Here is a 16,822-nt window from a genome sequence, read left to right as displayed (position 1 = left end):
AACTGCATCCACATTAGCGTCTCTCTCCACATTCTTTCTTTTCTTGATAGGGTTGCAGATGGTTCAGGTGATGATCAGATGAGCTGAGTCCAAATTTGGATGTACAGAACACAAACAAATCAAGTTTTAGTTTGCATGTAATTACGTGAAGCTGGATATCCGTAGAAAACGGACACCCATTAGATACAGTAAGAGAAGCTTAACCCAAATTCGAATTTGTCTAAGAATTGAATCGAAACTAACTCGTCACGTTCCGTATATAAATCGAACGTCTGATACATGCGGCAAGCCAAACTGTCTTGGATGGCAACTTCTCATCTCTGAACACTGACACGACATGCAAACTTTTACCATAAAAAAGAAAAAGAGAGACAAAAAATCGACAATTTGGTCAATGCAATACCTTTTCTTTTCCTTTTCCCGCTTTATAAAATTATTCGTATGTTTTAATTTTTGTACTGAAGAAAAGCGAGTATGTTTCAATTTCCTGCACAAATTTTCCCGTCGATTTGGCTTGTTTTCTTTTTGGAACCTTCAGTCTACCACTTAAAAATGCATCCAATTACAAAATTACTCACTCGCGACTACATGAAACATTTGATTTTAAATCCAAACTACCCAAAAAGATGAATCTACATAATCTGGGGACTCCCATTTTTGGATGCCATCTCTGGAACATCAACGACGTAATTGTCGGAAACAAGAAGATAAGTATTTTATACTGCAAAAGCTATATAAATTCGTCTGGAAGAGGAAAGGGGCGTTTGTATCTACAAAATTTAGCTCCAAACGAAGCTCTATGGTGTCTTCTTGCAGGAGAAAAACCACAAGGTCTGACACTCGGTACAGCTGAAGTTGCATGCTCACATGATTGTCACCTCTGAAACCTAGCGCACAGAATCAATTCTTGATTGAATCGCAACAATGTTGGCAGATGGGCCCAGTTTCAGTCTCCATCAATGAGTGATTCACATTCCTGCGGCAACCAGATCGATTGCAAAACCTGCATTTTGGGAGCTGCAACCAGCATTTTTCGCACAACAGATCTCCGCAGAAGGTTTGTCCAAACTCATCCCATCTGAGGCAACCCCCACAATCATCACACCTTGCTATACAGAGCGAGCACCCACGACATTGGAGGAGCCGATGATGCCTCTTCTCCATGCATTCTTTCCTCGTGCAATCAAATATGAGGCTCACCTTCTCGCATTTTGGACAGACATCGACATCAATCACACCATGGTGATCGTTTCCTTGCGTGAAAGAATGGCTGAAGCCATAATATCTATGCATTTGTTTCTGTTGGCTATGCTTTATCATTGAGTTCAGGATGCCAACGTGTTCTGCAGTAAGATTCTGAAGGCCATGAAGAGCCAAGCGCTTCAAGGGAAGTGGACCATCACCCATTATGCCAGCAAGTGTTCTCACTGCTTTCACTATACCATCAGCAGTAACATGAACACACCCGGGTAGGCAAATCTACACCAGTAGGAGATGAAGTAAAATAACAGAACAAGAAGGCAAAGTCTACTAACACTCTCAAGTAATAAAGGCCCTGAGGTTTTGAAATAGATTGAAAGATAAGTCTACTTCAACAATCCCGATATCCAACCACCCTTCCTTGCTATTTAATCTGTGGACATTAAAGCCTAAAAAGAACAGATAATTAAATAAGAAATGAGTACGAAATGGAAACAAGAAGCAGGAGAAAGAAGTGCACGACAGGTAAGTACTAGGATACAGTTCCAAGCCAGTTGTTGAAGTACATAGGAAAAAGCAAAAGGAAAAATATAAAGCAAGACGCCATTAGAAGAGGGAAGAAGACAATTAACACTTGCAGTAGTAACAACTAAAACTGGAGAATGTCTTTCCAAGACATACAGACAGCCGCCAAAAGTGCTACATATGGAAACCATCGTGTTTGTATATTAGAGGAAAGATCTCATCGTGCACGATAAACTGTATATGTAGTGACTGTTGCGTATTCATTGGTTTATCCTTGTTTTCGTGCCTTCAGAGGACATCTAATCATCGGTAACTTTTTTTGAGTGCCAGCGTGACACAACGCAAAACAACCTCTCTCTCTCTCTCTCTCTCTCAGGTTGAGACAAAGCCACGAAAAAGTGATTCCATGTAACAAGTAGAGAGAATCAAAATGCAGCTTTAAAATGAGGCTACGCAACTGATCTCCCAGAGTAAGGAAATCTCAGCATTCCCATAGTAGGAGATGGCACGGAGCAACTGCAATGACATCTTCAGTACTAGGAAATTTCAATTCATAAATTCCTCCCTGCTTTCAAGCCAATCCTCATCATGCTACCTCAGGAGGTCAAATATTGATAGGAAGAAGGTGAACGGCCTATCTATGCAACGAATCAGAATGAATCTTAAAATGGCAAGCAAATGTGATTTTACAGCATACTTGAAAATTGACTTCTTTGTCCAATTGATTGTAAATTACCAAATACTGCTTTCTGAATTTTCTGGAGCAAGAAATAAATTTAAGCATCCACTTAAAGTATCTATTACGAACAACAATTACAATTATAACAAAAGACTCCGAAAAAGTCTAGGATTGTATCAGGTGGGATGAGTATTGAAGAGATGCGCCACTTAAAACGTCAGTCGATCACTATGTTTTTCATTATCTTTCTGGAGGGAAATGCTATTCTCATTTCTCAGACATAGTGAAGGAAGATAGTTTCTCGCAGCACATCAATGCTTTCTGTATACAACGCCAATAGTTCAGTAAGCCACGAAGGTCACACCGGGTCAGGGGCCTCAGGGCGTCATAAAGAAACTCAAACGGGACTATGGGAGGCAATGCTGCTCTGTTGATGCTCGCACAATTCTAATCAAAACTTCCGTGAAATGAAAGGCTCAGTATTTCATTTTCAGTAATAGCACCATTCGTTATTATGAATTGAGAATTTGATGTACCACTAACAATCTCAACTGCAAGTGACCGCTACATGGTTTTTCTACATATTTGTTGATTTTCAAGAATGTGCCTAAGCTGACTGACGTAAAGGTGAATGATGCATATGATGCATACATGGTGATGACACGTCATTTCTCCATCATAAGAGCAACAACCAGGACTTTGATTCACAACCACTAGCACCTTGATTGCTCAATATTTTCTTCACCTCTCAAGTCTCAAGTCAGCCAATAATGATATTTAATTCCAACTTACAACATCAATATGCAACGCCAGAAGGCCCAGAACATCTTTCTTCCAACTTATTCTTCTGTATAATTCGTTCAGCTTTGAGATTATGATGGGAAATCTTTCCGTATTAAAATCAAACAAGTCTGCAAAGATTATATAAGCAGTTGAGACTGCGATATAGTATTGATACATCTGAAAAATAGTTGCCTGATTAAGTTTCTTTTCCTCTGAATGCTCGTTAGCCTCACATTTTACATGAAAACGCATGGTTCGTCCACCACTATAATCATCACTCAGTTGAATAGAGACAGCAAAGGGAACATCCGCAAATTCCATCATGTCTTAATGGAAGACCCATCATAAACAGGACGAGAAAAGGTCTCCCCAGCAATTTACTTGTGCTTGCTGTTCAACCGTCATGGCACTATGGAAAAGACGAAAATATGAAGATACCAAGTTTCTAATAAGGAACTTCGGTTGCTAACCTCAGAGATGCGTGGATTTTCAGCTATCACTCTGTGGAGACCAACGTCAGTCACCATCCAGCAACTCCTCAATGTCAATGACCGAAGGTTACCCTGTGCCCTTCCTGTTATCTGCGCTAGGGCGTCGTTCGTCAGCTTCCAACTCAATGGCCGGTCCACACAGATGTCCCGCCACAGCAACAGGTCACCGTTAACCGCGTCCCTCAGGGATCTGCATACCTTCCGGACGGATAAGAGATCCCTGAGCTCTAGATAGGCGAGGACGAAGAACATTCCCTCATGAGGAACACCCGGATCAACAATGGCCTCCCCGGAGCGATCCGACCTCGAATCCGACTCAGACGAGCTCCGACGGCTTGGATTTCCAGGCGTCCAATCCGATGAGGTTGAGGCTAGGAACGATTCGTCCGCGATAAGGAAACCGTCCGGAAAAGAGGCTTTTGAAGTTTTGTGATGGTCGCACGCATCGGAATTATCCTGTACCTCAACCAAATCCGTCGCTTCCTTCCCAAATGGGATATTGACATCGTCGTTCGCTCTCATTTCTTCTTCTGCGCAATGAGCGTCGTGCAGAGAAGAAACCATGTAGCTGGTGACGGGTAGAAGCCGAAGAATAGATTCAGCGGCCGCAATCCGACGGAATGGCGACCGAAGTTTTGGAAGAATTGATGTCTTATCAAGAAGACCCTGGCCTCAAAATTCGGGGTCGTTTATATTAGGAATTTTTCATTTTTCATGCCTCTGATTTGCCCTTTCTGAGACAGCGTCACAGTTTTGGAATTGATTTAATAAGGCGTGCCTTTCATCAAAATTTCCAAATAACAAGCTTCAAGTGAATTTTCATGACCTCGAATAAAACAAATTTATCCCTAACTAAGAGATCTACTAATTGTTCATGGATTTAAAATTAACTTTTCATACAAATTAGAGACCATTAAACATAGTTTTCGTGTCATTTATTTCAAAAGAAGCGGAATAATTGTTAGTGCTTGATGAATCAGTTGCAGAAAATGAAGTAAATTCACGAAATACATGACACTAATGTAGAGTTTTATAAACCTACCATCATCTTCGTTTGAAGGATTGACGCAGGGGTTAGCATCGAAGAATCCCAATATCTCCATGATTGGATTCATACGAACACACAACAACAACAACGGGAGAAAGCAATGAACTTTTCGGGTAAGCGAGGTTTCTCACCATTGGGCATAACGATGATCTTAAGTTTACGTTCTCAAATCCACAATTTGGTTAGAATCGTAAGTTTAAGGTAAGCCCCATGTGAAGTTAAATGTTCAAATCCAAGATCCAAATCCAATTACATCAAATGTTCAATCTAATCCAAATCCAATGTCGTGTCCCGTTTTGACACCTCATCTTGCGGAGCAAGAAACAAAGGCAGTATTTTCGTAATACAGGCTTCTGGTCTTGTACATTATAGTAATCAGAACCATTGCAGACCCTTTCACCTGGTCTTGTAGATTAGGGTTTAAGGGTTTACTCGGGAGAAGAAGGAGAAGGAGAAGGTGAAGAACGGAAAGCTCTAGGGCTTCTGATTTGCCCTTTCGGAAAGGAAGAAGAAGAAAGAGTAAAGGGCTAGCGGTAATGGGCAGCAGCCAGGCGGCAGTGTCGTTCCTGACGAATGTTGCGCGGGCGGCGATCGGTCTGGGCGCTAGCGCCTCGCTTCTGAGCGCTTCTCTATACACCGTGGACGGTGGTGAGCGGGCGGTGCTATTCGATCGGTTCCGGGGGGTTCTGGACGAAACGGCGGATGAGGGCACCCACTTCCTCATCCCTTGGCTCCAGAAGCCCTACATCTTCGACATTCGTACTCGCCCTCACACGTTCTCTTCCATCTCCGGCACGAAGGACCTCCAGATGGTGAACCTCACCCTAAGAGTGCTCTCGCGGCCTCAGGTCACCAGCCTTCCGGCCATTTTCAAGACGCTCGGCCTCGAGTACGATGAAAAGGTGCTGCCGTCGATCGGAAACGAGGTCCTCAAGGCTGTCGTAGCCCAGTTCAACGCGGACCAGCTCCTTACCGAACGGCCCCACGTCTCCGCCCTCGTCCGCGAGTCACTCATCCGCCGCGCTCGCGACTTCAACATCGTCCTCGACGACGTTGCCATCACCCACCTTTCCTACGGCCCTGAGTTCTCCAGGGCCGTCGAGCAAAAGCAGGTCGCTCAGCAGGAAGCGGAGAGATCGAAATTCGTGGTCGCTAAGGCTGAACAGGAACGACGGGCTGCGATTATCAGGGCGGAGGGAGAAAGCGAGGCCGCCAAGCTAATCTCAGACGCCACTTCAGCCGCCGGTATGGGCCTCATTGAGCTCCGTAGGATAGAGGCCTCCAGGGAGATCGCTGCCACCCTCGCCAAGTCGCCGAATGTTGCATACCTGCCTGGGGGGAACCAGATGCTTATGGCGCTCAATCCGACTGCCGGGATTGGGGGACGTTGATTCTTCGCTCTCTATCCGTCGTCCTTTCTTGCTTTGTCCGTTTCGTTTCATTCGCTCTTTGTCCGGTCACTTGGTTCTGTTGGTAAGGCTTTTTTGAATCCAGTGGCCAATTTTCGAGGCTGCTTTTCCTTGCTTCTACTTGTGATGCAAAATACTGAGGTATGGAATCATGTGATGAATATAAACAAAAATGAACTTCTTTCTCCTAATAATTACTGTTACATTGTCTTGGATGTTTCAATTCTCTCGCTGTTAGATCCATTTTTATATTCCTTTATGTTCTCTTGGATCATATGGCTCTTGCTGTTGTTTTTCTTGCCACGTTTAATGTCAATCCGAGATGCTCAAACTTCTGTGTATTTTTGAATGGCTTTTGTTCTCCTTTTTGGGTATTTGTGTGGATTGGTGTTAATCTAGATCATTAACGAAGGTTATTTTGCGTTTGATGGTGTCTATGAACTTGGAGAATAAGGTTGTTTAGGCCAACGATTGTAATTGGGGCATACACTGTCGAACAATCGAAAACCATGAGATGAGATTAATGTGTGAAGGACTAGAGCAAGGTATACTACTTAGTTATCTTGATGCTAGGAATGCACTTCATTTTGGACCCACATGCTTTTCTACTGGCAAATGCTAATATTAGCAATTTGTTTTGAATATTTCTCTAAACAACATTTGCACTATATATATACATATATATGTATATATAGTACAAATGTTGTTCTCAAGTTTTTAAGATCTGTCAGTTCTCAAAGTGAAAAGGAAAAATGTAAGTTGAGGGACATGTATGCTGTTCACTGTTGCTTCCTGATTTTTTTGCTAGATGGAGGTACTAGGTAGGGATTGTTGAGGTCTTTTAAATTTTTGTGGAAGTACATAAGCGAGGCACGGACATTATAAGATTTAATTAGATTTTTTTTACTTAATGTGAATGAAGAATGTTAAATTCTTCAGTTATACATTTTTTTCTCAAAATTGAGCTTGAACTGAATGAATAATCTAGTTGTTGATTTTGTAACTTTGTTTTGTTTGGTTTGAATAGAACACGCTTGGTTGTCAAAGTTGACAGTGTTTGGCGAGTCAGTCTAGTCAGTGGTCTGGACGAGGCCCCGGCTTGACAGTCATCAGGACCTATTTGCGCAACTAGTTTGCCAACTAGATTGACTCATCACGACTATTTTGTGACTGAAAACTTGGTTTGGTCCCCATTTAATTTAAGTCTGGTTACTTTTCTTTTTCTACCTTTTCTAAGAGTAGGATAGCTTTTACAAGTTAAAAAAACTGTTATGAAACACGGACACACCATATGTTTCCTTACTTCTTATTTTTCTGGATTTAGACTCGCTTCCAGATTGAGGCTTATGGATGTATATATTTTTCCATATATACAAGTAGTATTAGACACCTAAATTTCAGTTTGTCACCGGCAGTGGCTGAATCATGGTTAGTTCACTGATAATGATATTTTATGTCTTTTATTATTTTTATCACTTCAAATATTCTGTTTTTAGGCCTATTTATTGATTTCATTGTGGTCAACCAACTTGCTTCTACTAGTCCCAAATAGTATTTTTAAGGCCTCGACTGACCTCTGTTGGACTTGCGATTTTGACAAGTTAGACAGAACGACAGCATGTTTGAGTTTGTTTTTGTGTGTTTTTCTTGGATATAAGAAAAGTACATTTTTATAATTGAACTAATGAACTAATCAATTGTCAACATTTTTTGCTGTATTGCTGAGTTGATATTTAGGAGCCTAATTTAATTGCCTTTTGAATTGGCGGTGCCTCTTTTATAACAGGCATTTGTAGTTAAAAAGAAATCAAAGGAAGAAACACTAGCAAGATCACTAGCAAAATAACAGGCTTATGAGTATCTTTAAGGAAATCATATCTATACTATAACTGACATGTAATTTGCATGTTAGCGGAATGCACCCGAAATGTTGCTTGTTCATGAGCAACCTCTCAAATAGCTAATATTTAATACTTTTTTGTCAACGAAAACATGGTAGCCTTGAAAGCATAGGAATGACTTTGCAGAATTTGTTGCAGCTAAAAGTGTGAAGAGCATATGAATTGTCAATCGACCTGTGGATAGTGGTAGCAGCTGGCAGTTTGCTTCTTTTAAGGCTTTGGTGTGCTAATAGATCCGGTTGATCAATATTAGCAAATTGTGCTTTTAGATTGTGTTCGTGAACATTTGAGTGGCTGAAAGTTGCCACCCACTTATATCGGGTTTAACCTTTGCAGATATCCTTTGTGAACCTGTTACTTCAATCCCTTCACATGTCAGTTGTGCTTCTCTTCCTTTGGTTCAGGTTATTTAGTTAATGTCATCATTTATTTTTATGAAATGATTCTCCCTTGGATTAATTGCAATGTTTTGATCTTAGCTTACAAAAAATTATGGCCTTTTTCCAGAAACCATGGTGAAGTACTAAAAGTATTACAGCATAGATGGATTAGGTGCATATTCCTTGCATAGGCATTCCTAAATTGGTCATGGTATCTGATGCTATATGATTTGAGCTATTCAGAGACTCATTCCAGATTCTTCTAATTCGGAAGTGCTCGTGTACTGAATTTCGGAAAAGCTAGTATGTAGGTGTGAAACCGTGCCAGCATTTCCTGTAGGAAACGGAAAGCTCTTAAGGGTAGTTCAGTGGTGGTGATGGTGTGCAAGTAATTGGTCAAGTGGTATGGTGTGTTTTTTTTGGGGGTTCAGAGATTCTTACAATTTCAAATTCCAAAGAGTTTGTCTTGATCGTATGCATCAAACATGTGGTTTTTGTACAGAGATGAAGTGGCAACCTGCTGTGTTCATTTCGTCATAAACCTCTATGTGAATGCATATGCTTTATGTATTTCATCAAGCCTCGAAGTTTGGCTTTACTTCTGAATTAGTAAGAAGGGTCAAACTAGAGGATTGTCTGGTTTAGTGATTTATCACATCACTTGCTTCTGACATACCATATTCTGTAGGCTTTAAGAATAATAAACCTAAAGCACCCAGGGAAACAAGGCATGAACAAGTAACTAGTAAGTGCACAAATTTTAAAAGATGAAAGAAATAATTGTTTGCCAATTCCTGAAATTTATTTTATGGAGCCAATCAGATGCGATACTTATTGTGGACATTTTCATATAAAAAATCAAATTGCTGTGTTATTAAAATTTTTAAATTATTCAATAGACAGAAGCTTGTGATGTAGTCAGGTTTGACTCAAATAAGATTCTCTTCGGCCTTGATATTCTCTCTCTGATTGCGAGTGCATGCTTTAGGGAAAAAAAAAAAACCTTCGTCAAATTCACTTTTTTTTTTTAACTCTACTTGTTTACCTATGAGAACTCTAAACGGAACCTTAAGGTATCATTATAACGGATGCACATTCATTTGGAACTGAATCAATTTGACAAGTAGAGATCAGGAGGCAGCCTACTAGATCAACTCTCCCAAGTTCTCAACGAATCTGTTGTCTTACGACTCATTTCATGTATTCGATGAATGCGGTAAACCATGCCAAACTAAAATCATCCTCCTTCACTGGGCCTTGATGTTCTTTGTCTCGTCTCTTAGACGACCTAGTGCTGCAATTGATTATTCGTCTACATTCGAGTTGAACAAAAAGATTATAGACGTGCGAAATTTTGTAGATCGATCTAAAATTGATAGGGAGAAGAACGTTACATTGTTGTAGCTGGTAATCTATCGACGTTCATGGAAGCCTCCGACCGGAAGGGTTGGCACGATCTCTTGGATGTTTTGACCTCATGGAGAAGACGCACGTTGCAAGTGCGACCCCCTCTTTCTAATATATTGTAATACAAATCCTGTTGCGTGTTATATCATGAGGCCTGATTGGTCTTCCTTCACCTTCTGTATTCAACAATAGGCCAGGCCTTCAAATTTAACGTCTTAAACCAATCACCTAAGTAGGTGGGAAACATTTTAGTTGGCACTAACCCCTGAACATTCTTCAGTCTGACTGGTTAAGAACTGGACGGTTACCCGATTTGCCTTTCTTGTACACCTGATTGCCAACACCGGTGTTTTGCTTCATCAAAAAAGGGAAGGACAAAAATGGATCCACCCTATCTTTTTTCTACCTGACTGATAAGGAAAAATAACATTCCAAAGCTCGCAGAGATGGAGGAGCTCAAGGAACTAGGGTAAAACGTAAGCTTGTACAGGCCAAAGGTATATTTTGAACCCCACTTTCATGTAGACGCAAAATGTGAAAACGTTCTGTTAGTCACCAACCTAGAAACCCTGCAATCCTGCATGAACCTCCAACCTTGCACATGTACAAAACTTTATTATTTACTGAATTATTGAGGAACACATTACTATTACAAAAGCACTTTTATGATAACAAGAAAAAAAATACCAAGAATGATCAACTAGAACAACAAAAGGAGAACAGCGAAAACAACCAATCAAAAAATGAATCAAATGAAGACTAGACAAATGATTTACAATATTTAAGTTGCATATTTTACAGTAAGCGGAGATAAAGTTGTTCCTGCATACAACGCCTTGACCAAAGCTACGAAATTGAGCAGGGTTTCTTCAGAGAACCACTTAAATCTCCAGGTAAGGAGGGCACCTCCACTCTTCACCGTTTCTTTCTTCTCGGTCCCTCCTGATAAGTGCATCTTTTCAGGGGCAGTAACGCGGTCCAATAGTAAGGTCACACACCCACTTCCTTTTTGCTCGATAACCTAATATCAATATGACCATATACCGAATTTGTAGCAGCTTTAAACTCTCACAAACCTCAAAAGACCAAAATGACAATAGCTTTCAAATATATGGCGTGGAGAAAAGTACCATCTCAGATATGTCACAAATAGAACAGCAGGAATCAAGGTAAAAGTATGGCCTTGGTGCTCCACAATCACCATTAAACAAGCCAAACTGTCGAAGATCCTCTATGCAAATAAGGATATATCCTTCAATCAGAATGATTGATCTTATAATCCATGACTCTCCTGCAAATATCTCAATAATTAGAGGGTGTATAGCCAGCAGCCAGGTAATTTGTTAAAACAGGATAAAATTTCCTCATGAATTCAGCAAGAGACTTCTTATTGAATCACTTGTTACATAGCCTCATTCTGGTATTTGTTAGTTAGTAAGGAACACACCTTTTCCATTTTCATGCCAAAACAGGAGCATGGCATAGAGATTTATGCTCACTTTCAGGCCACCACAAATATGACTATCGAACAAGTTTATCTGGTTCTGTTCCCAACTGCAATTTAAAGTAAAACACTATGACTCAGCTCAAACCCCCCCAAAGAAGTTAAGGAAAAGAGGAGAAAACCACATTAATACGTGTTAATATAATCAGAAACATAAAAGCACATCCGAAAGTTCATCAAGTGAAGAATACCTTTTTATGGTACATCTTTCAGCTGTACTGTTGGATTCAGATGCCAATAATAAGCCTAGCAATGCCCTTGACTTCTGAATAGTCTTTGTCACCAATAAATATGTGTTATCCCCTGTAATTTGCACCCTATCACCAAGGATTAAGTTATATATAGGCGTAAAAAGCTTGTCCTGACCCCATAATAGTTCAATATTGCCTACCTGAAGACCAGTAATCCCATTCCAACAACAATATCCTTGATGTCTCCCAGCCTGTGGCAAGCTGCTACGTCAAACGCCACCCCTATAAAAGGAAACCAATCAAATATATACATGAATTAAACACGATGAAGTAACTTGTGCAAAAGATTATATCAAAGCACAAATGGAAGTACAAATTAAATACTAACCTGGAATCTGTTCTGCTGCAGATAGATGGAGCACATACAGTTTATTTTCACTGCTCAATACTATGGACACCTCGCTGGAAAGATGGAAGAACAAAGACTTTTTAGTCAGGAACTCCACTCCCCATCAATTTCTACAATTCACCATCAATTTCTACAATATCTGGTTATAACCTTTAATATACAGAACATTACATAGATATATGAAGAATGCACAATCTGCCAATAATTTACACAAGTCTAAGTTGACCTCTAGAAGACAAAGTGGTGTTACATACAGGACATCTACCGAGATTCTTCACGTCTCAAGTAAACACTCGAAGCTCAGAATACTTGTATGTGTGTGTGTGTATCACAGAGAGAGAGAGAGAGAGAGAGAGAGAGAGAGAGAGAGAGAGAGAGGGAGGGAGGGAGGGAGGGAGAGAGAGAGAGAGAGAGAGAGGGAGGGAGGGAGGGAGGGAGAGAGAGAGAGAGAGAGAGAGAGAGAGAAGTTGATACTAAAAATTCAACAGCAGGGAGTATTGATGTATGTCAGACCTATAGAAGTTTTGACATGTTTAAGTGTATAGTGTTGACTAGGAAGAACAACTGGAAGGGTTCGAAAGATCAAAGCCTAAGGGAGCCCTTCATAAATGTTTTAAAATGTCACAAATACAAAGAAAAGAAAACCACAGTACCCCATGCAGGCAGTCCTAGGAAGCATATAAATGCAGCTTTTAACGAAGAGGTTTATACTTTCTGACCAATCTGTTATAACACGTATTAAAAGACTCTGTACCTTTCAGCTAGGCCTTGATGGCTGATCTGTATACAAGAACAAAATACATATTCTTGGCAAGTCTCAGAAGCTTGACGTTGTGACACTTTGCTATTGAAATAGCTCCTCATTAATTCATCTGAAATTAAGGTGGAATAATCATCAACAGTAATTTTTGATGTCGAACCAATGGATTCAAACATGGGCAGATGTCCAGGTTGACTCATGAAAACATGCTTAAAATCTGCAGGACACTGCAAATGACCATTCTGTCTAGAAATAGGCGCTAATGCGTAATCTTCTTCCATATCAATCCCAGAAATATCTGGGACACCATGTAATTTCTGTCTTAGAAGTTCATTGTTTCCTCTCTGTAGAGTCTTTTTTGACAGCGCAATAATCCTTCTCTTTGGTTCGATTTTGTTTTTTACCTTCTCCATATATTGCATGTCTTGACTGACATCATGATTACCTCCACCAGCATTAGCCAATAAATCATCTGTACAGGATGTTTTGGCACTACCGTCTCCCAATGCTTTCACAATATCAGAAATAGCTTCCGGATGAGATGTTTGCAGTCTGCCGTTTTTCCTCGAATATAGATCTCCATGCCATCCGCGGTAATAAGTATTGTAAAAGAATTCATCATTTGGATGTTTGGAAATACTTTCTTCTGGAGTTTCACCATTATCTACTCCATCAGAATGGAGAAACAGGCCATTATCTACACAGTAGTTTCTGTCACTGGTACTCATGGAACTAGTGTCACTATCGGAGGACACAACAGAATCACAACCAGCTGATAGCTGCATAAATTCTTCCTCCAAGTTTTGTCGTTGATGTAACATGCCTTCATTATAATATGGTGGTGAACCAGGAAAAGTAGACACATGATGTGCTTCCATTATCTCATCAATATCTGTCAATGATGACAACAAGCTTTCTCTCTGGTAGTTCGTATCATCTGGGGATGTGGCCATTGAATTACTGAAATGCACAAAACTACTCTCTAGATTCATGCCATCTTGCATGGTATTAGAAAACCCAGGTTCACCACAAGAAACAAAATACCGGTTCTTTATATGTGCAACAGGAGTATTGGACAGGAAACCATCTGAAGCTAGTATGTCAGCACGATCATCATGTGCTGGGGCTCTTATGGCATCCAAACTACTACTGCTAGTGCTTTCGCCTTGTTTATTCTTGTCCCCAGTTTCCATGCACTTCTTTCTCCTAGAAATTAATTTTGGGCTTTCCTTCTGCTCCATCAATTCCTCTCTGTCCTGATCCAATGATTTATTAACATCTCCCACCTGAGAAGCAGATTTTTCTTTCTTTATCAACTCGTGTCTACTCAATGATGCCAACAATTTTGTTTCACCTTCAGATTCACCTGTCTCATGTCTACTGTAATCCTCAACATTCAGTGATTCCTGACCAACAGTCCCTGAACCAGAAACTTGCATGTGCACTGAATCTTCAATATGTGCAATGCGGGACAGCTTTTTCTAAAGCAAAAAGAAAAACGAAAAATAAGCAACAATGAATATTACACATGAGTTATCCATGCTTCAAGCGGAAATGGAAAACACGAACAAAAAAAACCACTTCCAATCGAAGGAAGAAGCAAGTAAGAAATAATTCAAGTATGTAGCTGCATTTTGCCTTCCAAAAAGAAAAGTCTGAAGAAATTTCCAGATATCTGAAACAAACTGCCTACCTTGTTGGCATTAGAGATTCTTTTTTGTTCAGATTCGGTTGCAGGAGCATAACATCCATATCCCGCAGGCTTTCCCTGTCTTCCAGAATGAATTATCTTCATTTTCCAGAAATCATTGTTGTCCATTCCTTTTTCATCTAGTTTTAACTATATAACATATTGAATATGAAAAGGAGCAGAATGAGAAATTTCCACTAGTAAATCTGTGCAAAAAAGCTATTGACATAAGAAAGTAAATCATAGTTACAGAGCCAAATAACAGAGAAAAAATGAAGACAATACAACTTACTCTGTCAGAATTAGTAAAGCAGCTAAACACTTGGGCTCGGTAGCATCGTGCATTGCAGATAGGATTGCCTTCCAGTGACAGATTCTGAAGGAATGGCAGACTTCCAAGAGGCTCGATCTCTGAAAATTTTGAAATGATATTATAAGAAAGGTCAAGCCCTTCTAACAGCTTCAGATTCTCGATGCCACGTAAACTGGTCAATGCATTGCTTCTCAGAACAAGCTTAACGATTGGGCAGGACACCTAAAAGCAGAATATGAAACCCCTAAAATAAGTTTAATCAATCAGCTTAAGTATTTTAGTCCTCATATTTTCATCAAAAAACAAAGACAGCAAACTGGATAACAATAGGAACAGGAAGATGAACAAGAGACTATCCAAGGAAACCACCTCAGTGAGAGAAGAGATTGTTCGCAAATGATTGAATCCAAGATCCAGGTATCTCAATTTTGTGCACCCACTTAGATTATCTATTTTTGCAAATCGATTCCTGCTCAGGTCCAGTGTTTCAGCTGCTGGAAGCAAGTGCAAAGACTCGTCCATGAGAACAAGACCGTTGCATGGACAGGAGACAGTAGTTAACCGATTCCAGGGAGGACATTTCCTAATCTCTGCAATCCTGTCTGCAAATACATGCCTCAGAGCATCCTAAAGAAAACAGCAACTTCACTATCTTGCAATAAAAAAAGGCAGGTAAAATGGCAGCAATGAGCAAATTACTATCTCCAACCTTGTCCTCAAAATTCAGCATGCAATACACAGAGATACAATCACAATAAAAAAGCCTATATGATAGATCATACATCGACCTGCAGATGGCATTTGAATCAGAAAACCAAATTCCGTAATAAAGATTGCAAAAAGAATGTCTATCTTAACTAAAGCGATAGAATTTCTTAACTAAAGCGATAGAATCAGAGAAAGATGAAGCAAAATGATAAAAACAAAACTAGAAAGCTCTTAAAGAGGCAGAGGCGAAATCCAAGTTTCCCAGGAACATGAACACTTGTTTACCAATAGAGTCGGCTAAACGTAAACTCATTAGTACTCTATTTCAAATAAAGGAAAACGACTAAATTGATAAAAAAAATATTAATAAAAGTTGTCGTCCGATTCCTTGCCTCACTATAAAATATCCAGGTGAATTTAACTTAACTGAAGGTAACCAACAATCTCAAATAGAATCGACACACAAATGCAATAAAAATTCTGAAGATTACAACTCTCGCTGCATGCGATCTCCAACTCTTTCCAAACAATAAAATAAGATTCATTCTAACTATTAAAATTCCCTGCTTCACACCCAGAATGGATTCATGCACGGACAAAAAAATGAAGAGAGAGAAAGATAACCGTGGAGTTGTGGCAGATAATCTTCTCGAGGGTGGGCCGAAGGGCGAGGAGGCCGCGGGCCGTCGACGTCGAGAGGTCGCAGCCCCGGAACTCCAACACCTTAAGCCTGCCAAAGGAGAGGAGAGAGAGGGGCGTGGGATCCCTGGCGGGAGATGGGAGGACGGAGACGACCTTGAGGGAAGTGAGAAGACGGAGGATACGGCGGAGCTGCTCGAGGGCGCGGTGGTCGCCGAGGTCGGAGACGTAGGCACGGAGGTAGTCGACGGGGGCAGCCGCCAGCAACGCCTCCAACTCCCCGAGTGCCTCGATCCGCGACTGCACGTAGTGGAGGCCTGCCGGGTTGAGCTTCAGGACGATGCTGCCGTCGAGGAGCGGCCCCGCCTGCCTCCCCACGAACCGCTCCAGCGACTCCAAGTACCTATCCCCCGTCACGATCGCCATCCCTCACCGCCGAGGGACTGACACAGAGAGAGAGAGAGGGAGAGAGTCACCTCCCTAAGAATGTTCAGAAACCCTCATTTCCGTTTCGTTGGCCTCCCGTCTCTCTCTCTCTCTCTCTCTCTCTGCTAATCATTGGCGCGTGGCGGGGGAGGGTGAAAATGCGGCATCTCCTTTTGTGTTTGCACGGGTAATTGGAGGAACGCGTCGGTCATTCCCTTCTTCCGGTCTTCCTCCACCTCGTCCTCTCCTGTAACGCTCTCCCCTGTTAGCATTCGCCACCGCCGCCTGGCTGGCAAGCGCAGAGAGAGAGAGAGAGGGAGGTGGGCTGTCGTCAAACGAGACGAATCTTTACCAAAGGT

The 16,822-nt window shown here is 41.0% G+C and overlaps 3 protein-coding genes across 6 annotated transcripts; 1 reads left to right on the top strand and 2 right to left on the bottom strand.

Annotated features, from left to right (window-relative positions):
• Nucleotides 1-696: 696 nt before the first annotated feature.
• Nucleotides 697-4,412, bottom strand: LOC116258704 (F-box protein SKIP28-like). Of its 2 annotated transcripts, none has more exons than XM_031636027.2 (2): nt 3,658-4,408; nt 697-1,479 (listed from the first exon to the last, which is right to left on the bottom strand). In XM_031636027.2, exons 1-2 carry the CDS (start codon nt 4,240-4,242, stop codon nt 901-903), a joined length of 1,164 nt encoding a protein of 387 aa, XP_031491887.1. In that variant the 5' UTR covers nt 4,243-4,408; the 3' UTR covers nt 697-900. The 2 variants fall into 2 exon arrangements, with proteins under 2 accessions (XP_031491887.1, XP_031491888.1); XM_031636028.2 differs by having other exon boundaries at nt 1,407-1,649; nt 3,658-4,412.
• A 695-nt stretch (nt 4,413-5,107) lies between these two features.
• LOC116258706 (prohibitin-3, mitochondrial) lies at nt 5,108-6,358 on the top strand. The gene has a single exon (XM_031636031.2). It carries the CDS (start codon nt 5,263-5,265, stop codon nt 6,115-6,117), a length of 855 nt encoding a protein of 284 aa, XP_031491891.1. The 5' UTR covers nt 5,108-5,262; the 3' UTR covers nt 6,118-6,358.
• Nucleotides 6,359-10,425: 4,067 nt separating this feature from the next.
• On the bottom strand, nt 10,426-16,822 carry LOC116258932 (uncharacterized). 3 transcript variants are annotated; one of them, XM_031636430.2, is made up of 11 exons: nt 16,023-16,822; nt 15,060-15,317; nt 14,670-14,912; nt 14,381-14,527; nt 12,682-14,168; nt 11,907-11,980; nt 11,719-11,800; nt 11,519-11,644; nt 11,271-11,377; nt 10,954-11,114; nt 10,426-10,844 (listed from the first exon to the last, which is right to left on the bottom strand). In XM_031636430.2, exons 1-11 carry the CDS (start codon nt 16,461-16,463, stop codon nt 10,605-10,607), a joined length of 3,366 nt encoding a protein of 1,121 aa, XP_031492290.1. In that variant the 5' UTR covers nt 16,464-16,822; the 3' UTR covers nt 10,426-10,604. The 3 variants fall into 3 exon arrangements, 2 of the variants coding, with proteins under 2 accessions (XP_031492290.1, XP_031492291.1); XM_031636431.2 differs by having other exon boundaries at nt 15,060-15,292; nt 16,023-16,162; XR_004173836.2 differs by lacking the exons at nt 10,426-10,844; nt 10,954-11,114 and having other exon boundaries at nt 11,356-11,377; nt 11,519-11,630.

Source organism: Nymphaea colorata, chromosome 8, assembly GCF_008831285.2.
Source record: "Nymphaea colorata isolate Beijing-Zhang1983 chromosome 8, ASM883128v2, whole genome shotgun sequence".
In the NCBI taxonomy this organism is placed as follows: Eukaryota; Viridiplantae; Streptophyta; class Magnoliopsida; order Nymphaeales; family Nymphaeaceae; genus Nymphaea; species Nymphaea colorata.
Note: the sequence above shows the minus strand (reverse complement) of the source record. Positions and strands in the feature narration are given on the sequence as shown.